We start from the raw sequence: 23799 nt of genomic DNA on the forward strand, positions 1-23799 counted from the left end.
TTGTCTATGGATTTTCTCCACCCTAGCAATTTAACATAAACTTACACACTACTCATTTATTTTGCCTTTTGAAGTGATTTGTATTCACATGACATCCTCTATGTGAACAGGTTGTTTCTTGCTTTGAATAAGTTAGCCACAGGTAGATCTGATAAGTCGAGCTAGCTTTATGAAAACTGCCACATGCCTTGTGTCTGTCTGTTATGCATTCCATTATATATTTATGCTGATGTATTCACTCTGTGTTTATGTGAAAGGTGGACGTTATCGTTCACCGAGGGGAGATAGACGCGGATGTATTACCAGCTGGATATGAGGGATAAGGCCTGTATGTTATGTTATACTGTATGCCGAGACTCTCACCATTTGCTCTGGTATGAGCCCAGGATCAAGCTAACTGTTGTTTCTGGAGTGTGAACCAAGCCTCAGTCAAACTTGATGAGCATGTCGTTGGAGGAATTTCTGAAATATAATGGTTCTTTGTATTGCCAGCCCACATGGTATCAATTGAAGCAGCTTTTTAAGACCTTCTGGTAAGCCAGTTCAGTTCAGCGCAGGAAAGGGGAATGCTTGGCGGAAGCAGGTGGAAAGAATTGCTGTAAGACAGAATCCTCAAACGGCCAAATCTGATCACATTATGAAGCCCTAAGTAATGACAGTTCTTAGGAGCAAATCATCAGTCAAAGGGACCACGATCTGGATAACCTCATAGATGAAAAATAGTCTTAAGTAAAGCAACATCGACTGAGCTCCTTTCATTAACTGAGAAAACTCAGGGATTGACAAGTGCCGGGTCGTGAGGGGGATGACATTTAGCAAAGTTGGCAGCCTCTGTACATAAAAGTTGAGGCTAGAGTAAACTGAACCAGTGGGATCACCACACTGGCGGAATACTGTGTACTACAGGAGTGTTCAATGTCTTCCTCGGAAACTATTTATCCAAGCTGACAGCTTTTAGGTCATCCGGGTTATTACCATCTCTGCAGTTCAAACAAGTCTTAATTATTCCAAACGTGCATTAACTTCATGATTGCCTCTCGTTCATTTTTTACTGGCGATTATAAAACTGGAACAGTGTGTCTATCAAACGGAAAGCTCCATGATTCATCGGCTGCGTGGTGGAACAATGTAATTTCACACGAAAGGGAACATTCGTATGAAAATGTATCCCTTATATAAACATGTGTCAAGAGGTAGAGGTCCTCAGAGGTCCTGGTTAGAGTCTCTAACTCCCTGTCTCTAACTGAGCTGCCCATCAGTCTGTGAAAGCATGCAGAGTATTTGAACCGCTTGGCAGAGGGTCTGCCAGATGTTTCCCTCGCCAAAGGGAACTACCTCTTGGTACATTAATTACTGTGACATTGCTCTAACTCCCATTGCATTCATTTAGAAGCTAAACTTCTTAAGGGAGGCCAAGATTGGAAAGTCTGTGTAAGATATATTCTCTGTTAGATTTATGTTTGGTGAACTGTTGACTTACAACCACTCACCCCAGGATCAGATGGATTCAGTACATGTGAGATAATAATCATGTAAATAACTTAAAATATCAGCCTGTTATTGGTTTGCATACATTTACTGTAGTCCCCATACAGTGTGATGTGAACCCCATGGTATGTGATATCTGTACAGAATATGTCCCCTAGGACCAGCAGCACCACAATGGGTCTAAGCCATGGTCAAAAGTAGTATACTAAATAGGGAATAGAGTGTCATTTGGGACACAACATGTGAGAACAAAGAGCAGTGAGGAGCCAAGCTAGCAGAGCAGAGGAGTCACAGTGATCTTATCTCACACCCTGTTAGAGGAAACCTCCCTCACCAGAAAAACCAAACAAACCCAAAACTCAGCTGAAAACGATCTCTTCATTATAATGAGCAGTAGCCACTCCAGCCATGCCACTATATTCTACCTTACGGAGAGCACACCGGGTGAGGGATGTTGATTGATGCCCTACTCTCACCCCACCGAGCTGCCAGTGCCTAGAGACACACTGGTCCAAGAGCCTGTGTGTTTGTGTGCGTGCGTGTGTTAGCTCGGAGCCCCCTGTGTTGAGCCCACTCCTGATTCCCCCCTCTCATCACTGCAGTGAGATTAGCACATGGCACACTTTGACTCCTTCTTATTATGATTGAAATAAAGCCATGTGAGCGCCAGTCGGTCAGTGTTAGCCTGTCCCGTGGTGACCCCTCTCTGGCAGGCTCATTGTCTGAGTGTCCAGCACGTCAGCAGAGGGTCCCTGTGGACCTTTATCAGAGAGTAGCCAGACCAGGCAGGGCTACATGGGGATTAAGGTCAGTGTTCCACTCTGCCACAGTGTGTTTGCTCTGCTGATTATGCTTAAAGAAAATGTTTGCATATTGAAATATGGTCAAGTGTTTATTCTCGGCATAATACAGAGGCACTCCACGGCGCAGCAGCTCTCCTCTCATGGAACCCAGAGAGGGTATCAGCGGTGTGCCTGGAGTACCGGCACCTTGTGTTAATGGGCCCAAATACACACAAATGCCTCTTTCTGCTTCTCAAATAGGGTGTTTATAATTATGACTGTTGAGGGCCGTCACTTGTGGTTTAATGAGGTACGGCAGTGTTGTTTACGTTTCTGTGTTGAAAGGCTCAGCAGCCTGATGTGAAGTCACTCGGAGGCAACTGTGGGGTGTAATCGGTGTCGACGCCACATGGTGGGGTCTTTATGAGGCTCGCTGACACTGAGGGTGAAAAATGGCACGAGTTCCTCAGCATATTTATTTCTGCAGATAGGAGTCTTTTAGACCAATAAGAGAAGGGCAGGAAGCCCTGATGGTGGCAAGGCAATCTCCTGCTCTGGTATTGGCCTCTCCCAGGGGAAGGCTTTTAAAAGGACAGAAAGAAATGTGTACAGCCGCCCGCCACCGCAGTGGCAAAAGGCTTCCATCCCTCCCTCGCTACCTCCCTCCCAGGCCTTAGTGCTATCTCCCTCTCAAAGCCGCTCATTATCTCAGCTCCTGCTTAATGCATGTACATTCAGCCATGAACGGCCAGGAGAAAATTATATATGAGAGAGAGAGAGAGAGAGAGAGAGAGAGAGAGAGAGAGAGAGAGAGAGAGAGAGAGAGAGAGAGAGAGAGAGAGAGAGAGAGAGAGAGAGAGAGAGCAGAGAGAGAGAGAGAGCAGCAGAGAGAGAGAGAGAGCAGCAGAGAGAGAGAGAGAGAGAGAGAGAGAGAGAGAGAGAGAGAGAGAGAGAGAGAGAGAGAGAGAGAGAGAGAGAGAGAGAGAGAGAGAGAGAGAGAAGAGAGAGAGAGAGCAGCAGAGAGAGAGAGCAGCAGAGAGAGAGAGAGAGAGAGAGAGAGAGAGAGAGAGAGAGAGAGAGAGAGAGAAGCAGAGAGAGAGAGAGAAGAAGAGAGAGAGAGAGAGCAGCAGAGAGAGAGAGCAGCAGAGAGAGAGAGAGAGAGACAGAGAGAGAGAGAGAGAGAGCAGCAGAGAGAGAGAGAGCAGCAGAGAGAGAGAGCAGCAGAGAGAGAGAGAGAGAGAGAGAGAGCAGCAGAGAGAGAGAGAGAGAGAGAGAGCAGCAGAGAGAGAGAGAGAGAGCAGCAGAGAGAGAGAGAGAGAGCAGCAGAGAAAGAGAGAGAGCAGCAGAGAGAGAGAGAGAGAGAGCAGCAGAGAAAGATGTGGAGAGAGGAGAGAGCAGCAGAGAAAGATGTGGAGAGAGGAAAGAGCAGCAGAGAAAGATGTGAAGAGAGGAGAGAGCAGCAGAGAAAGAAGTGGAGAGATAGAGAGTGCAGCAGAGAGCAGCAGAGCAAGATGTTGAGAGATGGAGAGAGCAGCAGAGCAAGATGTGGAGAGAGGAGAGAGCAGCAGAGCAAGATGTGGAGAGAGGAGAGAGCAGCAGAGAAAGATGTGGAGAGAGGAGAGTGCAGCAGAGATATTAGAAAGAGAGCAGCAGAGATATTAGAGAGAGGAGAGATGGAGAGTGGAGAGAGCAGTAGAGAGAGAGAGAAGCAGAGAGAGAGTGGAGAGAGCAGCAGAGAGATGCAGAGAGATAGAGAGTGGAGAGATGTTGAGAGTGTGTGGAGGAGAGGAAGGGAGGTAGTGTGAGATGTACAGGGAGTTAGAGAAATTTTGTGTGTTATGCATATGTGCATTAGCATGTATAGACGCAGTATTAGTCGACACACACTGTGGCCCGGAGAAAAGTTAAACTGTTGTCGCTGTTGATGTCTCTTTCAGTCCTCTTTCTCTCTATTAGACCCCTGCGTGTCTGTGAGAGGGGGGTGAAATTAACAATAACAGAGTGTGAATGAAGGAGAGACCCAGAGAGAGGGGTAGAGTAGCTGTACTTCCAGAGCCTTCACTCTTCCCCTGTGTCTCTCCATTATCTGTGGCATGGCAGTACCTGATTAATGAGGAAGCGACAGGATCACCTTGGTTCTGAGGTCATTTGTTGGAGAGCTACAGAGCACCCCGTCCCTCAGTAATGGAGGCACACAACTTTAGACTCATTCTGGTTTGCCCATATCACTCAAATTGAAAAGGCATTGCTTTCATTGTATTTCAAAAGTAGCTTTTAAACTGGCTTTGGTGTGACTGTCTTCGGTTTGATTATCTTCATAAACAGAGATTTTCCAAACACACCCTGCTATTTAGTCTCCCTCTAGACTTATTCCGCAGTCCCTCATCATCATGTGTTTTTGATGAAATGTGAACACTTTGTCTCACAAAGCAGCAGTGTTCAGCTTGTGCTTTTATTCACAGAGTAGTTAAATGTATACGGCAATTCATATCAAATGCTCCATAACACATAGCATTTTGTGTGACACTAACAATGCCTTGCTTTAATGTTGGCTGGTTTTCTCATCGCAAACATGCCTATTTCCTCAGTCTTAAATGTCAGGCTATCAGGCGGAAGGGATGCGTGCGGGCGGATATGTTCACGCCTCTAAGACTGATTATGAGGGTCTTCACACTTACTCGACTTTTCTCAAAAATGCCCTTGGCTACACATATACTGCAATGTATTCTTGCGAACTTGTCACGTCTCGTCCGTACCTATGACAAGGCAGGGCAGTGTAAACAGAATTGTCTCATTGAGTCGGCACTCACGGTAAAAATTGTAATAGCATAGCAATGTTTTTAAAACAGCTGAAATGTACAGACATTTTCCTTATTTATTTATTTTTTTACCTGAAATTGTAGTAACAGCCTGTTACATTCTGAAATTGTCTCCGTAGCTTTGAATCTAAACCTTGTTCATTTTTTTGCTTGACTGCACTGAGCCACCACCAAGGTCCAGGCAGGAAGCAACTCCCCAGGGAATTATCAATGTCGCAGTTTGCCTTTACCTTGTATAATGACCTCCTTGATATTGAAAAAATGAAGCCTGGTGTGTTCTAATTAATATGGTAGCTAGTGTGAGCCTAAGAGCTCCTATGGTTCAGCTAAATGTCAGCATTCAGATACAGCCAGGATGCAAAAATATTTTTGTTTAGCTAGCTTGCTAGTTAACGTTACCTACCTGTGTGGTCTATATTTAAGCAATAAGGCCCGAGCAATATGGTCAATATACCACAGCTTAGGACTGTTCATAAGCACAATGCAACGTGGAGTACCTGGACACAGCCCTTAGCCGTGGTGTATTGGCAATATACCACAAACCCCTGAGGTGCCTTATTGCTATTGTAAACTAGTTTCAAACGTAATTAGAGCAGTAAAAATAATGTTTTGTCATACCCGTGGTATACAGTCTCATATACCACGGCTGTCAGCCAATCAGCATTTAGGGGTCGAACCACCCCATTTATAATTAAGCAATAAGGCCCGAGGGGGTGTGGTATATGGCCAATATACCATGGCTGTTCTTATGCATGACGCAACACAGAGTGCCTGGATACAAACCTTAGCCGTGGTATATAGGCCACATATCACAAACGTCCGAGGTGCCTTATTATAAACCAGTTACCAATGAAATTAGAACAGTAAAAATAAGTGGTTTGTCATTCTCGTGGTTTATGGTTTGATATACCACAGCTGTCAGCCAATCAGCATTCAGGACTCAAACCACCCAGTTTGTAATATAATATGAATGACACTGTAGCTAGCTAGCAGGAGTTAGCTGTGTCTTGTCAGCTAATTGAATGTGCACGGACGAGAAAACAAACCCTTTAATTGTCACGGCTCAGGAGAAGACCCAAATGCAGACAGTTTTGAAGTAACAAAATGTTATTACAAAAACAGGGGGACAGGCAAACAACAGGTTAAGGGCAGGCAGAGGTTAGGAATCCAGAGCAGAGTCTGAAAGGTACAGAACGGCAGGCAGGCTCAGGGTCAGGACAGGCAGAGGTCAAAACTGGGAAAACTAGAAAACAGGAACTAGAGAAAGACAGGAGTAAGGAAACACCGTTAGTAGGCTTGACGAAACAAAAAATACTGGCAACAGACAAACAGAGAACACAGGTATAAATACACTGGGGATTATGGGGAAGATGGAGGACACCTGGAGCGGGTGGAGACAATCACAAAGACAGGTGAAACAGATCAGGAAGAAAATAAGAAATGTTGGAAGAAAAGGAAGAAAAGTTTCTTGGATTGTTAAATAGTTTGTGCTTACTGGCTAGCGGCTACTGTGGTATTTACGAACAATTTGAGTTGCAGTTCAAGAATGTTGCGTTTCCAGCAACAACGAAAGGTAAGGCAAGGATGTAATGTTTATGGAAAAGTAGAAATCTCTTTTGCCACTCCGCTCCTCAAACACTCTTAGTGGGAAAAGGGCCTAAGAGGGGTTGGTGTTAAATATGATTTATTTATATTTACAATGGTTTATTGGTCTTATGTTTGATACTCAACATTGTACTGATAGCAGTATAGGATATATTTTCTTACTTACAATAATATTTTTTAGATTGTTATTATTTCAGGGCACATCAATAATTGAATCCATAAATCATAAAGAAAAAATATTTTACCTCTAGCAGCATTAACAGCATATAGGCCTGTAATGGGTTTGAAAATCTTGTTGCGCTCTGCATGTGTAAAAAAAAGTTAATTATATTCTTGATTAATTTGAATTTGCACATGTTTTATGTTTTCACATGTAAGAGAAAATGTGACTGTAGGGTGTATTGGTCCCATTTCCTCTTGTCAGTGTGTGGATGTGAGATCAAAGGAAGGCAGTCGCCTGTCTACTTCCAGCCCAACACTAATTTCCTCTCCTCTCCTCCTCTCGTCTCTCCACTCCTCTGAGGCAGATTAATCCAGTTCTCTGCCTTTTCGAAGTAAGAGATGGTTTTTACCCTTAAAAAAAGGAAAAGTGACCGTATCAATGTGTTGAGTGTATGTGGGGGCTTGCTGAGAGGAGTATGATGATGTCACTGAGGCTGTCTAGACATGACTGAATATTCTCAGTTGTCTGTTTATTTACGTTGGGGGATGGCACTGTGTGCGCTAGGCTGAGGAGTGTTAAAACTCCTACCCACCAAGAGACAGACACATGCCCTCCAAACTGCCATGGATTGAGAGCTGTGCAGTGCCAAGGAAAATGAGCTGCGAGAAGAAAACAAAATCACTAGTTTAGTCTACAGTTTCAATCTCCAATGCATTGACACATTTATGCATTGGGATCTGAAACAAATAGATTAGTGATGATCTCTGAAGTCGGTAAAGATTAGCATCTAACGAGAATAGTCACTTGTCACATCATGGAGAGTGGCCCTTGTGCCCATTATACTTAATAACAGCACAGCTTTGTAATGGCATCCACATTATATATCCCCCTGACACCTCGCACATCCACATCTGCTGACGTGTGTAGCATGATAGCCTGTGTGCCATGTCGAAGCATCATTTACAAGGACAACCACTAATCGGACTAGCAGGGGTTCTGTTGAGAAGGGGAAGTGATTATCAAGGTTCCTCTACAGTCAATTCAATTTGTAGCCTATCAAGGCCACTTTTATTGCAATGCAAATGTGAACTGTATGTAATTAGAAACAAGCTGCTGTCTGTGTTGTGTTGCACAGCTCTAAACTGGCATCTCTTTGAAAATTGTCACGCAATTAAAAAGGTTGGTGTGGGAATGGGGATGAGCCTTACTATGTTCTGGACGTATAATTTGACCATTTATGCCAAATATTCACTACTTTTGAAAGAGACAACAAAATGTAGACAGCTTCGTTGACTTGGATTTCTCCTATCATGAATGACAAAATGAAATAGATAGCTAGCTGTATGTCCTTTAAAATCTTCACATTTCTGATTTCTTTAAACTGAGCAAGATCCATTGTGATTGAATCAATCTGTCTGCCCCTGCTTATGCTCTTAGGCATTTAATTGGTTGAAATTATCTCGCTTTAAATCTAAGTTAATCATTAAAAAAAAGTGGATTGTCAAGGCCCAAGGGGAGATATTTAATTTTCAGCAGCCCACAATTAGATCACACACTGCTGTGAGGCTAAATGACTTGACCGGAGCTGACCAAAAGCCCTATCCAGAAACTACCAAAAAGATAACACACTACGGGTTGAATGATAATTATTAGGTCAAATTTGATGTAAAGATCACAGACGTTATACTTTGTATAAATTGGACAAGCAATCATTCAATAAGTACATACTGGAGGTAGAGTACAATGTGAATGTGATATCCACATTATACTTGTATTCAAGGCTGATGAAGCAGCAGTTGTCATATCCTGTGCTGATGACATACTGTATTAAGAGCTCTCCAGTGGTGTATTCCATGATTTAAAAATGGCTCACGTGGATCAGTCCTCACCATTTGATGACATTGTAGATGGTCACTTCTTCCTCTCATTGTCTGTCAGATTGATAGTGACACATCAGGATGGGTCATACAGTTCCGGTTTATCCCTGTCTCCTGTGAAGTAGACATTGAGTGTGTTGTTTCTGGACACTGAGATGATGTTATAGCACATCATGAGGTCTGTTTGCTAAATTGGGTCAAAATTGGAAATTAGCCCCTTGCTCTTCTTCAAATATTCATAACATGACATTTCAGATGTAGAGCAGCCCCAGACAGTGCTCCCTAATTGGCCAGTGCATTTATTCATGGTCTCATGTACCATATTGTTATTGGAGGGAGGGTGGGCAATACAGAGAGAGAGAGAAGGAGAGCAAAAAAATAAAGAGAACGAGAGAAGAAAACCGACACATGATTGTGGAAACTGAGGGGTTGGCTGTGTATTGGCTGTGTCTTTGTGGCAAGCATGGCACCTCCAGAGTAACGCAGGATCACTGGGAGTGCAAGCGCAAACAATGGCCTCCTTGTCAAAAATGGAACAAATCCCTGAGGAAGAGGCGTCAGTGAAAAGGTTGATGACCTGGCATCTGGCAATTACTGCCAGCCCAGGTCATTAATCAGAGAGGCTCTCAGTCTCTTACTCCGACCGACCGACTCAGCAGCAGTAGCAGCAGCAGCAGCAGTCACACCATGGAGCACTCCTCCACTGGGGCCGGGATGGCCCTTAATGTGCTACGTTTGTCGTACCTATGTTTGTTGCTTATATGGGAGAATAATAATGAATAGCCTGGGATGACTGATCTTTAAAGACCTGAGGAGTTTGACTTTGAGAGAATTCTGATTCAACTGTGTTCCTCTGTGGAGGTACACAGTGTGTGTACCTGTGTGTCTGTTCTGTCTCTGTCAGGCCACGTGCTGCCTCATGTCACACATGGAAGTGGTGTGTTTGTGTTGTGAATGATGGCAGCCGCTGCAGTGTGAGTTCAGATGCCCACTTGAGGCGGAGGAGGACGAATAGGACACTGCAGCAACACTGGCACGGCTGCCACATGTCACAGCTGGGCTGTGTGTCGACACTGGCACCAACACGGCTAGCATGTCATAGCTGTTCACTGTGGTGACAGGGGAGCCCTGCTCTCCTCCACACACTGCTACCGACACAGACATCAGGCTCAACCCTGGAACCTGGGGTAAAAACCTATCCTCACAGCTGTCATCAGGCTACAGCCCTAGAACCTATGGTAAAAAAAACACTATCCACACTGGGTTCACTACAGAGAGGTAGTAGATACAGTAAGAGAGAGAGAGAGAATTTGTGTACTATAGTAGTGTTCTCTATAAGAGTCGCCGTGTTGTAGTATCCTGTCATTGCAGCTACTATATTCAGCATGGCAATTACTGCTGTGCCCACTTAAGAAATAGAGAACAAAGTTCATGCTTGTGCCATGTGTAAGAGAGAAGTAGAACGGGAAAAAGCATGTAAGTTAGTGTCTCGTTATTTTGCCATTCTTATACAGAAGCATATAGCACAGTGGCTTTGACAACAGCGTATTCTTGAATATGTTCCATGAAAGACAGACGCTAGCTTTTCATCATTGGATGTTTTATTATATTTTGCTTCATACATTCAGAGTTTTAACTTCAGGAAGGCTTGCTATTTTCAGATGTCTAGTTGTCATTAAAAGATATTCATATTAGAAAATTAGACATGAAGAATACTGGATTCCCTTGTGCTCGCACATCAAACAAAGATTTCTGTGGCAGGCAGTCAGTTCTCCTCCCCCAAACCATCCCCATCCCCTCCCCTTCCTCATCCCTCTCCCTCTCATCTCAAACCCCAAAGCACATCTTTCTAGAGACCCTCACTCCAGACTCCACTAGACCTGGCAACCCCAGGAACTACCTCTGATAAACCCTCCCAATCCTCTGATCATCACCACAGTGTCTCTCTTTGAGGAATCAGAATGAAAAGGGTTGCCGATTTCACCTTCCCTGCTCCAGCGCTAATAGAGTAGATAAGCAGGTCCATATAATTAGAAACCAGTGAAATAATTGTAACAAGGGGCTAAATGCCTAGCTCCAGTTTTAATTAGCCGGTGCTTGAATTAATAATTGCCACTTTTTAAATCAGAAATCAGTGACTGTTGTTTAGGCTGCTAGATTGGAATAATGGTGGTGGTATTGGCTGCTTTTTACATCTCAATATGTGCGCGTTTCACTGTGATGCACACTGGGCCTGGGAGGGTAGGGGAGGCGGAAAAAAAAACCTGGGTCTATTTGGTTATCTTCCAAGTGCAGCGTAGCTCAGCCAAGATTAAATTCATTGGGTTTACGGTGGATATCAGTATTCGTTTTTTTTAATGTTATGTTGGAAAGAGCCAGGGGTGGGAGGCAGGCCAGTCAGTCTGCAGGGGGAGGAGAAGGAAGGAGAGGGGAAGAGAGAAAAAAAAGCTGCCAATGCTACAATTTTACAGAGAATATCATCATCAACATCACCATCATCATCGTTATAAAAACCCTCTCTGCTATTTAAACCATCGCCGGAATGAGAAAAAAAAGATATGCTGTATATCTCCCATATCCCATAGAATACATGAAAGGGATGATGCAGCAGTGTCATCAGCTATCTGTTATCTGTTACCACTGTAACATCATGCCTCCATCCCCCGCTTTGCCCTTAGAGGATGGGTGGTTCTCTACAGACACTGTGTTAATGACAAGTCCTGACCTCACACCTCTTAACACACGTGTGCATTAGACACAGGACTTAGTGCCAGGGGGACACAGTGACAGCTGTAAATTTGATCAATCGGACTGTCAGGGTACACTGGCAGGTGTGGCAAGAGGGGCCGGTGTAAAGATAACTGACGTCTTGCTGTCATTACTGCTAGGGCCCTGCCGTCAATCTCGCCCTGATGCATTCGTTCCCTTCTTTTTCTTCCTCTGTTATTTTTCTTTCCATTAAAATAATTGCCTGTCGCCCTGAAACGGGGCCTCACTTTTCTTTCCCCAGGTCCCCCTTTCCAAAAGAATTTGGTGATGGATTAAATGCTTTGGAAACACCATAGGTTCCCGGAGGTGTGTTTGGGGAGAGCAAGGGCAGATTGAAGGCAAACTGATTCCAGCTCTCCGTTCCTGTCTCCTATCTATCACTGCCAATTGCTGTGCCTCTCAGGCCTGGGATCCTCATGCAGTGTTCATCACAGCGACAGAGACGTAGATGGGAAATGGGTTTATTTGGTTTGAGAAAGCTGTGAAATCCTACTTCATAATTTTAGGGGTACTGTATATTCAGGTATTTAAGTTAGAGTTTTTTGTTGTTATTGTTGTTATTATCGCCAGCTTGCCTTTTATTTTATTTAAATTGAGCAATTTTGTAACTTTCAATCACATTAGCAGCAATCAGTTTAAAATCGAAATCCTCATTTAATTGAAGTCATAATAACAAAAGGCACTGTTAACAAAATGGCTGAAACATTTTGATGATCACACAGTGCTGGGTATTGTTAAATGTGCTGTCTGTATAGAGTGGTTACAGGCAGTACCATCTGGTATTTCTAGATGGAGAGCAGAGCAGGTACTCAGGCTTGGCTTTCCATTACCCTTGTCAGTGCATCACTGCTGTGAGTCAGTAGATAATGTGTGCTGCGCTCCGCTCTGCTCTGCACCAGCTGCATGTCTGTCCCAGGTTTGTCCCTCTCACCTTCTACCACCCTTTACACCACTACAGAACACTACCGCATTGCTGTCACGTCCCCAGCCCTGGCTGGCCCCTTCTGCAGCCTGCCTTAATGCCCTGCTCCCCAACGGACCCCAGGGGGCTTGGTGGAGGCCCGGGGCCATGGGAGCTAACGCTGCTACGTCGCTACGCTAGCTCAGCTCCCACTGCTCCGGGAAGAGCAGCAGCAGTGGTGGAGGAATGTGGGACATTATGCTAATGAGAGGGCTTAGAGCAGGGCTCTAATCAAGCGTTGGCGGTGCTTGGACAGCCGCAGGACAGCTCGGCGCAACTTTCACATCAGCGGACAAAGGAGAAAATGGCTGCATGTTACACTGTGGATTTATTACGCTGCCTGGCTGGCGATAAGGAGGTTGAGATGTCTGCGCCGCTCACCAAACAGGTCTAACAAACCTTAATGGGAGACGGTGAAGCAGGGGGGTTTTCATGTAAGCCAGGCAACCTGTCTTTCTAGGACAACTTTTATTTTCAGTTATTACATATACTGGGAATGTATTTACTAAACTGGCATATTGTGAAAAAGTCAAACTAAGAATTAGATTGGTTTTTGTGTGCTCTTCAATGTAAAGAAATACAAAATGTGTAAAAAGGAATCAACATACACTAAAGAGCCTAGAATTCAAGTCCAATTCAAGTCCTGGCACCCAAATGGTGGAACCCAGCCTCCTCCTGAAGCTAGGACAGCAGAGTCCCGGCCCATTGTCTGAAAAACCTGAAACCCTACCACTTCAAGCAGTATCTTAAATAATCATCCTCCTTACCTCGACCCCCCCCCCCCCTTCTAGCTACATTATTGAGGAAAAAATGACTTTCTATGCCTGTGAAGTGGTGGAAAAATTACCCAATTGTCATACTTCAGTCAAATTAAAGATACCTTAATAGAAAATGACTCAAATGAAAGTGAAAGTCACCCAGTGAAATACTACTTGAGTAGAATTCAAAAAGTATTTGTTTTTAAATATACTTAAGTATCAAACGTAAAAGTATAAATCATTTCAAATTCCTTATATTAAGCAAACCAGACGGCACCATTTTCTTGTTTATTTTTGTTTATGCTTAGCCAGGGGCAGTCTCCAACACTCAGACATAATTTACAAACACATTTCACAAATCCCCCCTATTTAAAAAATAATAATAAATAATAAACAAATACAAACCAAAAAGGTATTGATGTTTAGTGAGTCCGCCAGTAGGGATTTTCTCTTGATAAGTAGATTAATTGGACCATTTTCCTGTTCTTTTGGGTGTCAGGGAAAATGTATGGAGTGAAAAGTACATTATTTTCTTCAGGAATGTAGTGAAGTAAAAGTAAAAGTTGTCAGAAATATAAATAGTAAAGTAAAGTACAGACCAAAAAAACGACTTAAGTGGTACTTTAAAGTATTTTTTACTTAAGTACTACACACGACTGTGCCTGTGATATGTGGTTGTCCCACCAAGCTTTCTTAAGATGTATGTGCTAACTGTAAGTTGCTCTGGATAAGAGCGTCTGCTAAATTACTAAAATGTAAATGTAAAATGTAAATTCAATAGGTCTACATCTTAAGACCCGCTCTGTGTTGATAAATAAACTGCTTTGAAAGTCATTTGACAATACATTTGCTCCTCTTGGATAAGCGATCCCTTTCTTTCCAACAGTGCCTTGCCTTGGCAGTGTTTTGTAAGTATTTGTGTGACAATCCACTTCCTTTATCTCCAGGGCCACCTATCCTTCATCTGCTTAGTGTCAGCTTGTGCCTATTAGACAGATATGGGCTTCCCATACATCTTTTCAGGGAAAGGGATTTCAATGTTTCTCTGTGGCATGCCAGCTGTGATTACTCTGATTCTACTCTGATGGTCTGGCCTCGTCTTCTTCTACTTGTCTCCCCATGCAGTCATTACGAGCAGGACCGCAGTGCGCTCAAGAAGAGGGAATGGGAGCGGCGGACTCAGGAGGTGCAACAGGACGAAGATCTCTTCTCCTCCGGGTTTAATCTATTCGGGGAGCCGTACAAGGTAAGGGCCTGGGAAGGAAGGAGGAAGGGGTGGAGAGGAGGGTTGTCAGCATCCAGCATCCATCCCTTTTTCTATGACATTACCTGGCAACAGGCATGATGGAAGTCGCTAAATAAAATAAGAGTATTCCTCCAACTTAAACATGTATAGATGTATAAAGAACACATTAACCCCCAGTAACTGAGCAGTCTTGTCAGTCTATCTCCAGTCTACTCTGGCTCCTCCAGTCTTTGGGTTCCATCAGTGTCTGCCAGTCTCCAAAAGCACATTATCCACTGTCTGCCAGATCTGTGTGTGTTCTCTCATGCTCTGTGTGTTACTGGATGAATGAGACACCACAGATGGTCAAAACAGTATTTCTATAGTGGGCCAAAAGCAGCTTCTTCTTCTATGCCTTCCCTCATGTCCTGTTACTTTATGTTATATTAATTGAAGGGATTGGAGACAACCGACTGCATCCAAGCAGATTACTATCCATGCGGGGACTGTAGGAATAGACAGCTAATGTGGAAAGGATAAGATATTACAAATGTAGAATTGTTTAAAATGATCTGCTTCGCTATATTCCGTGAAATGCTTTGCTGTTCATGCTGTAATGATGTTATGTTTTGCTGTGGCGTGTATTATCCATTGTGCACTGAACACATCCCTTAGGCCTCCCATATTGTCCATTTGAATGATGTGCAGTAGAGTAATGACACATGTGAACGATGATCACACCTCTCATGTGTACGTCATGGAGGTGCCATGCAGTCTCAGTCCGTCATGTCTCCCCTTCTTTCCTGTATGATATGTATCCATTGGCTGACTGACTGCAGACAGGTGACAAGACCGATACTTGAGGAGAGAGTGTGTGTGTGGAATGGAAGCCTAAGGTATGAGGGCAGTCAGGACATTGTTCCATAGCCAAGCTTGGGGTCTCTTAGCTAACTAACTGGACAGATGGGGGACTCAGTCAAGAGGACTGTCATGTTTTTACTTGGGCCAAGGTGTCCCTTTTTAAAGAACCCTATCTTCTTTCTCAATCACTCATTGCTTTCTCTTCTCCCTCTCTGTGTATCAATCCACCTAGGTTCTTCCTTTGTGAAAACTGCCAGTGTAACTGTGATAAAATGATCGCTATTGGTTATCACAAATTGTGTTAAGTCCCATTTAATTGAGATATGTGCACTACAAATGACATGTGCCACAAATATTCTCACAAGGTTCCCCGCGTGTTTCTTGGGTTTTGGAGAGCCGTCTAGTGTATTTCCCAACATGTTGTGTTGCTGCATTATTTCCTCCTCTGTACCAGCCTGATTGGGTAATTAAAAGTGATTAAGACTGATCTGAATAAGTCCTCGTTATCCGCACCTGGTATAATTCATCACTGCAAAGGAAACGTTCCTTCAAGATCATACACACTATTTATACTTTCATACAGTAAATAGCTTTCTAACACTACAGATTATCTGTAAACGACACCTTTAGAGAGAGTGTGGCTTTCAAGGAAAGAGGGCGTGGAACCTGTCCATCACATCAACACAGAGGTTGACGTATTTGTGGAAATAAACAAGTAGTGACTGTGTCCCCTTTGAAGGCTAATTGCCCATGTCACATGACATGGTGCAGTCTCCCCTCAATGCGGCTTCGCTTCAATAGTGGATCGACGGCACCGCACATAAATACACACGCACATACACAGGGGAGCACGCACGTGCGCACACACACGGAAACCGTCTTCATCTGATCGCCCACTGCTCCTCTTAGCCTGGGACATTAGGTTCCAGAACACATGAGTGTTCTCTTAAACACACGCAACCTCTCTGCGAACTGGGTCACACTTAATGACAGAAAAACAGGCACACAGAGCTATCTATTCCCTTTATTTTAATTTATACTAAAACAGGATGTCTCTACCCCTTATATAGGACTGTGTGAAATTTAATTGTGGATGCTGGTATGTGAGTATGTATGTGTCTTTGTGGAAATGGGGTGTGTTTTTGTGGGTAGGAGGATGTGTGTGTGTGTGTGTTTGTCTGCTCGTGCTCATGTTGGTGTGTTTGTGTGTGTGTGACGGAATGCGCTGGCCCAGCATTCTTCCAGTGACTAAGCAGACAGACAGCAGGGGTAATGGGGAAAGGAACTCTCAGTCTAGGTGGGTGGACTGGTACAACCCAAGAGTCAGACAAAGAGCAATTTATTAGCCTTTCAGTAAATATGCCAATGTCTTGTTTGGAATTTGACCTTTGACAACATTTTACAGACGCTGATGTGACTGTATCATGAGAGAACATCCTCATTCACTTTGGTTTAGATTATCAACAGCTAGAGTACAGTGAGGTCACATATTAACTTATGTATTGTCAATCATGTAACTGCACTTTCCGAAATATAGATGGCTTTCACCAAGCTATACTGTAGTTAGAGGATTACAGCCTGAGACAGATCTGTTCTCCAGACCCCCACAGTGTCAGCTAATAGTCATTGATGTCATCACATCTGCAGGAAAATGGACTCTCCACTCCAGGCTTTAGTATTTGGGCATGTAAGCTGGGGGGACTTAAGGGCCGGTAAAGATGATGTGTGTTTAGAAACCAATGTGTCCTGTTAGTGCTTGACTGGTTCAGCGATACTTTCTCCTTAGCCCCCTCTCTCTTCCCCTCTCTCTCCCAGCCTAGTGCTCGGTAGAGAGTAATAGCAGTACTTTCCTCTCCTCTGTGAAACACTGTTTGTAGTTCTCCCACATCTCAGGCCGCTATTAGTTAATCCCCCCTTTAATCCTGTTTAATGGAACTATGCTGTTAGCAGCTATTTGGGACTGATTTACTGCTTTCCCAGCTCCACTGGCACCTAGAGAGACGCCCCACAGCCGAGGAGAGCTGGCTGTGCCCTCAGAGGTCCCCTGCTCCCCCTGGCTGCCCCTGGTCCCCCCTGGCCTTGGTGCCATCAGCAGGATGTGTACTTTGTGTACTCCCGGGACCTCTCTCTACCTCCTCCTGGACAGGTCTCTGTGAACGCACAGCCAAGCTGTTTTTAAAAGCCTGTAAAGCTCCGTGAAGGTCAGGCCTTTGGACTTCAGCCAATGCTGCTGCACCACTCTGTCACAAAGAGACCTACCTTTTCCCTCTCAAGGCAAATATTCCCAAATAAACCTCCTTAACCCCCTCCCTCCTTCTTCCTTCTTCTCCCTCCCTCCATCCTCCACCAACTGCTGAGTCAAGAGGAGCAGCAGAGTAAACAAGGATATAGCCGCCAAGTTATTCAGCCATTTTCTCCGTTTTCTGCAAACGTATTTTGTGTTCCTCCTCAGTCGTCAGCTCCGGTACTGGATGTTTTATTCATGGGCACCAGCATTACTGTTGAAGAGCAGACTCTTAGAGATGGAGAAGGAGATAACTTTTGCTATCCATGGCTATAAGAGATGCAATATAAAATAGTTATATTTTTTAGAATGTAATTGTATATTCCCCCGACCGTCATCACTGTCAGATTTTATCAACAGGTTTTAAAAAGTAGGATTGCGACATGTTAAATTGTTAGTCCATTACATTCTCAGTTCATATCTGAATTGTATTGTGGTTTGTTGCTGATTCTGTTAGGAGGCTACCTTACATCTGCTAGCTCCTGGATCCCCTGCTGTCGTTAGTGCTCTATAGATTTCAGATGATTTGTGCTAGGTGTTTACTCATGTGGACCCATATTGATGCTCTTTATTGGGAAGCACTAATGGATATTATGCAAACTGCTGAGGCTTTCTACTCCTGCACCAGTGAGGAAGGAAGGCTTTACAGATGGGCTTACAAAGGAGAGAGACAATTCAACAGATAAGGATTTGCTGGATGAGTCTTTGCTCTGGGTCTTTAACTCATTTTTTAAAAAAGATTTTAGATTTAAATTTTCAGATTTTTCTTAATTTCCGAATTGAAGGCAAATAACTGTTAACAGATGGCCCATTGTAAACACTGCCAATCCCATGACAAACAGTGTGAAAGAACAGTGCACATAACATCACTGTAGGATCAGCCTACAGCCCATCATAGTATTGTATTGTAGCATCAGTGCAGATTCCTTTATCCTAGTAGGAGCCTATAGGCTTTAGGCTATAGACAATAATGTACTGGCACACAACTCCAGATAAATAAACTTTGGACGCAAATACTAGTGCTGGGATGACATGAGATGGATTTATTTCTTTGTAAGGTCTCAAGGACCCTATATAATATCCCTGTAACGCATCCCTTGTAGCCTGTGCATTTCTCAACATCCGCACTTACAGACAATATTTGAAATGTGTCAATGTCTTCTCCACACAGAATCCCATTCACTCACATCCTTGAAAATCCACAGGAGTCATCTTTACTATGCTGTGATATGACAACAACAAAAAGCAAACTTTGTATGGATAAAACCAACTTTCCCCTTCATACAGTTCATTCATAAAAGACTAGCATTAAGGCATGATCCCAGTGAGGTGCTTTACGATTGCTTGGCAGAGCTGTGGTGGGGTGGCAGAACTGTGGTGGCAGGCAGGGTGTGAACTGTGGGATCTGATGCTGATTTAGAGAGCAAACGAAGCCTCCCATTGCGAGCCTGTTGGCCTGTTGGTATTGCCCTAGTGCCCAGACCCAAAGTCTGTCTCTTTAGTATTCTCCTATTCAAAGGCTTTTTCAGATCCTCACTGCAAACACACACACACACACACACACACACACACACACACACACACACACACACACACACACACACACACACACACACACACACACACACACACACACACACACACACAAACACTTCAACAAAGCTGCTTCCTGGGGAGAAATGTCCATTGACAAGAGGCCAGCTGCTTTCCTCTTGATGAGTGCCTTTCTCTTTTTTAAAACCTTTCCCATTTGAGTTGAGAAACACGGCAGGCAAAGGTTCATCAGTCTCCACCCGTTGAAGAAATGCCATATGCTCTGATTTAAGAGATGAAGTATGAGACATGTCACTGGAAGCCTTTAACGTAATGGGGATCAGCTCAGCAGAAGTCTTGTCAGCTGATGGCATGAGTTCATGTAGGCAGTGGAGTTTTGTAGCCTTTGTTCCATGAAGATAAGGAGTTCTGACGGAGGTACTTTAATCATTGATTCGAACCTGCTACAGTATGGGCTCCTGGGGCGGCGCAGTGGTCTAAGGCGCTGTATTGCAGTGCTAGAGGTGTCACTGCAGACCCGGGTTCGATCCCAGGTTGTATCACAAACGCCCGTGTAAGGGAGTCCCATAGGGCAGCGCACAATCGGCCAGCCCTGCTCCAACTCAAGCTCCAGGTCTACTCCAGCAGCCCAGGGCTTCCTTCTCTACACAAGAGCCCTTTGTGCACTGTCGTTCACATTTGCTTTCCCCTCACTGAGAATGACAGCATCTGGGAGGTCCACAAGTGCCCCTTCAACATCACACTCACTAAAAATATTGAGCCCTCACAGCATGGCTTAAATAACCTGTGTGTGTTTAGGCTCCTCTTCAGACGATACACAGACTGTGGAAAACAGACTGCTGGTTGCTGGATTTTCAAACACAGGTTGCTGTTACTGTTAGGGGCACTTGTCAGGGCTGTTTGAGTCTTTTGCCTCTCTTGCTTCTGAAGTTATGACTGGCCTGATACACACTCCTTAGTGTGTATCACACACACACACTCAAACCATACACTCCAACCCAAGCAGTCCAATCTGCTACCTCGGGTCTCTGGGCCCTCCCACCCCTTCGGGAGGTCAGCTCCCGCTCAGTCCAGTCCAAGCTCTTCTCTGTCCTGGCACCCCACTGGTGGAAAGAAGGACACATTTGTTTAGCTCTGACTATGTTATTGAAGAACATGTACTTCTAATGGCTGTGATATGTGGTTGTCCCACCTTGCGATCTTAAGATGAACGCACTAACTGTAAGCCGCTCTGGATAATAGCGTCGTCCAAATGACTCAAATGTAAATGTATCACTCCTAATATCAACCTCCCCCATCACTGCTCACCAACAACTACATGGAGAGTAACTCGGGCATAGTTATTCATTTGGGTGAGCTTAATTGTAATACATTTTGGAACAACAAGTGCATGGCCATTAGAGTTTTATGGGGGACATTATAGTGATGCTGTGCAAGGTCAGGGGTGGTCAGGGGTGAGTCTTGGCAGAGAGCAGTTTAGCCCTAGCTGGCATCTTCTCTTTTTATAGAGGTCAGAGGTTAAACACCTAGCAGATAATTCCCCTTCCCAGCAGCATAATGGCTCTTCATGCTCCACACCCTCCCTTCCCCTTAACCATCAACCATCATTTGATTATTGTGCAAATACAGACAGAGTGTTGCGCTATCATCACCACTACAGTCCTCTGTGATACCAAAGGGATATACGCTGCTACACTGTACATATTTATCATTTTTCCTTTGTTGCCTTTGAATAGCCTAATTATATCCCTATACAGGAAACTGCTTTGCATGGCTCTGCAATTTTATTGTGCGACTGAAATGAATCTTCATTTGCAGTTCTTTTCGAATAGATGTTATAATCTCTGTTTATGTAGCGTGTATCTTAGCATAATGCGTCTGCAATTGTTGTACGTTCTTACTAGGCCTCTCACACGTAAAAAAAACAGTAAACACAGGCTTGGGCTGAGTTTAACAGTAATGTGTTGCACATTAAGTAGAATGTTGCCTGTTATGAAAGTAATGAGTTTTGGGGTTGGTTCTGCATGCCTTTTTGTCTGAAAAGCCCAGTATAAAGGAATTATATGCTGAACTAGCCAAAAGAAAACAATTATTATAACAAGGGCCTTTTGTTGCAAAATGATTTGTTTGGAGGTTTTCCTACAGATTAAAGTGTACCCCTGAGAGGAAGGATATTAGAAGACAGGAGTGTGTCAACATTGCCACATATCGCTATTGACTAAGAATACAGTTGAACAGATTATAAGATTATCAAGGTCATCCTATTGGTCTACTATATTCCCCCCAGTGTGACTAGATTATAAACTACTGTCTTTTTATACTGACAGACAGAAGCAACCAGTCTATCCACTTTGGGGGGGACCAACAACCTAAACAAGGTATCTATTATCTATAGATCCACACTAACAATGCTTGTTTTAATCACTTGTTTAATACACGATAATACACCAACTGTGCCATCTTAAAGACGGATTTATTAAAGTGCTTCGGATAGAACTATAGTTTCATACAGTTTGTAAGGTGCATATTAGACTCTGTAATGATAGCTGTTTTTAGCTTAGAAAAGGGGCTACTTTTTCATTTTCAGAGTTGCTTGATGTACAGCCTAATGGTCTTGCTCACTGAGGCATGATTGCACCCTTCTCTATGCGCGCACACACACATCAACCTCTCTCTCACACACACTGCCTGCAGTGTTCCTGGCTGTCTGTAATTAGGTGTAGCTCTGATGACCTGCTGCTCTCTGTCTGTTGTCAGAGTAGTGGGGGAATGATGATAACATGGTGGAGGGGGCTGGGGGGTATATAGTAGGAACTGAATATCTATACATTATACATCTCACCGTCTCTCCTCTCTCTGTCTCTGCAGACCAACAAAGGTGATGCCCTGGCCAACCGGGTACAGAACACTCTGGGGAACTACGATGAGATGAAGGAGCTCCTGACCAGCCACTCCAACCAGAGCCACCTGGTGGGGATCCCCAAGAACTCTGTTCCCCAGACCCCTGGCCCCAGCTTCTTCACCGAGGGGGCCCAGAGGACAAGCAACAGGACGGGCACGGGGCACAATACCACCTCCATGCCCCCTCCGCCCTCCTCTTCATCCCTGACCAGCTCCACCCGGCTGAGCGGCCATCAGAGCTCCAAGAAGTCCCGCTCCTCCGACTGGTTGCAGGGAGCCCACTGCTCCAGCAGCACCAGCACCCAAGAGGTGGGGGGGCAGGTAGTGGGGGTACCAACCAGCAGCAGGGGGAAACACTTGTCAACCCATGAGCAGCAGCAACAGCAACCCCAGAGACACGAGGAGCTGTTCAGCTCACAGGGCGACGTCGTGGGCCACAAGGGAGACTCCAGCAGCAGCCCCAACTCCTCCACCTCCAGGAGGCATGGCGCTGGGCAGCAGCAGGTCCCTTCGGCGGCTGAGCATGGCGGATACAAGGACAGCAACAATCATGTTAAGTCTCCCTTGGAGCAGGAGCCGGGCTCCCACGGGTCCAGTTCCCCCGTGGCCTCCACCTCCCTGCTGCCCAGCGGCCTTTCCACGCCAACCTTCCCCCAGGGCCTGCACGTCAAGCCCAGCGCCGTGCAGCAGCAGAAGCCCACGGCCTACGTTCGGCCCATGGATGGCCAGGACCAGGTGCCCCTGGATTCCCCGGAACTCAAACCTCCTCTGGAAGTGGGGGACATGGGCTACAGCAACCTAGCCTTTGGCAGCACCACCACCAGCTCCAAGAGCAAGCTGCCTAAGCTGACCCTGACACAGACTGGGGAGGTAGGTACCTGCATGATTCACTTGACTCTACAGTACACACACACATACACACACACGGCTTGTTGATAGATAGTAAATGCTTGGGAACAGATCACTTGTGCTGTGTTAGATTGTCTGGCAGTAGGAAGGGGAAAGCAGTTCAGCCAGATAAGTTTGGCCTGTGCCTTTCCCCCTGCCTGATCTGTTTTTCATTGAGTCCTGGCAAAGACTGAGCCTGACATAATGGAGAGCTCTTATTAATAATCAGACGTTCAGTTCTCCTCCTCCTGGCGACTCCTGGTCCTCAACCCAGCCAGCTGAGGGGCCACAGGGTTAAGGGGCCTTCCTTACATCCACTCCACACACACACACACACACACACACACACACACACACACACACACACACACACACACACACACACACACACACACACACACACACACACACACACACACACACACACACACAATCACTCACTATGAAATGAATCTCGGGTGGAAACTCACTCATGATTAATAGCCATTTTAATTCACATGGGCCCGCTTTACTTATTCATGTAACTAGTTGTGACATATGATTTGTTTTGGCCTCACTGATGGATTGTATTACAGTTAGAGTTTTAGCATTTACCCTGTGGTCGTATGGGTTTATATATAATATATCCTAAATATGTAATACTGTATAAACCTTTGTTTTAGCCTCCAGATTTTTGGCTTGTTCCTCCCATAATATTGTATGTAATTGGCTTGTCATGTATACATGATGATGATGAATGCGTTATTATTTCTGAACAGTTTACAACACTGCAAATTAATACTCATCAGTTATTGCTGATAGTTGAGAGGAAGTCTTGTTTAGTGAGCATAAACAATGCATTTATCCCTCCTTGTAGCCTCTTAG

General features: G+C 44.6%; 1 protein-coding gene across 1 annotated transcript in view; it reads left to right on the top strand.

Moving 5' to 3' along the window:
* The window catches only part of LOC135526168 (AF4/FMR2 family member 2-like), a 178621-nt gene that overhangs the window by 26170 nt on the left and 128652 nt on the right, over window positions 1-23799 (top strand). The window contains exons 2-4 of the mRNA XM_064954305.1: window positions 14348-14468; window positions 21474-21524; window positions 22015-22917. Of these exons, the coding sequence (XP_064810377.1) occupies window positions 14348-14468; window positions 21474-21524; window positions 22015-22917 (1075 nt within the window). The remainder of the gene's footprint in view (window positions 1-14347; window positions 14469-21473; window positions 21525-22014; window positions 22918-23799) is intronic.

This window comes from Oncorhynchus masou, chromosome 32 (genome assembly GCF_036934945.1).
Source record: "Oncorhynchus masou masou isolate Uvic2021 chromosome 32, UVic_Omas_1.1, whole genome shotgun sequence".
In the NCBI taxonomy this organism is placed as follows: domain Eukaryota; kingdom Metazoa; phylum Chordata; class Actinopteri; order Salmoniformes; family Salmonidae; genus Oncorhynchus; species Oncorhynchus masou.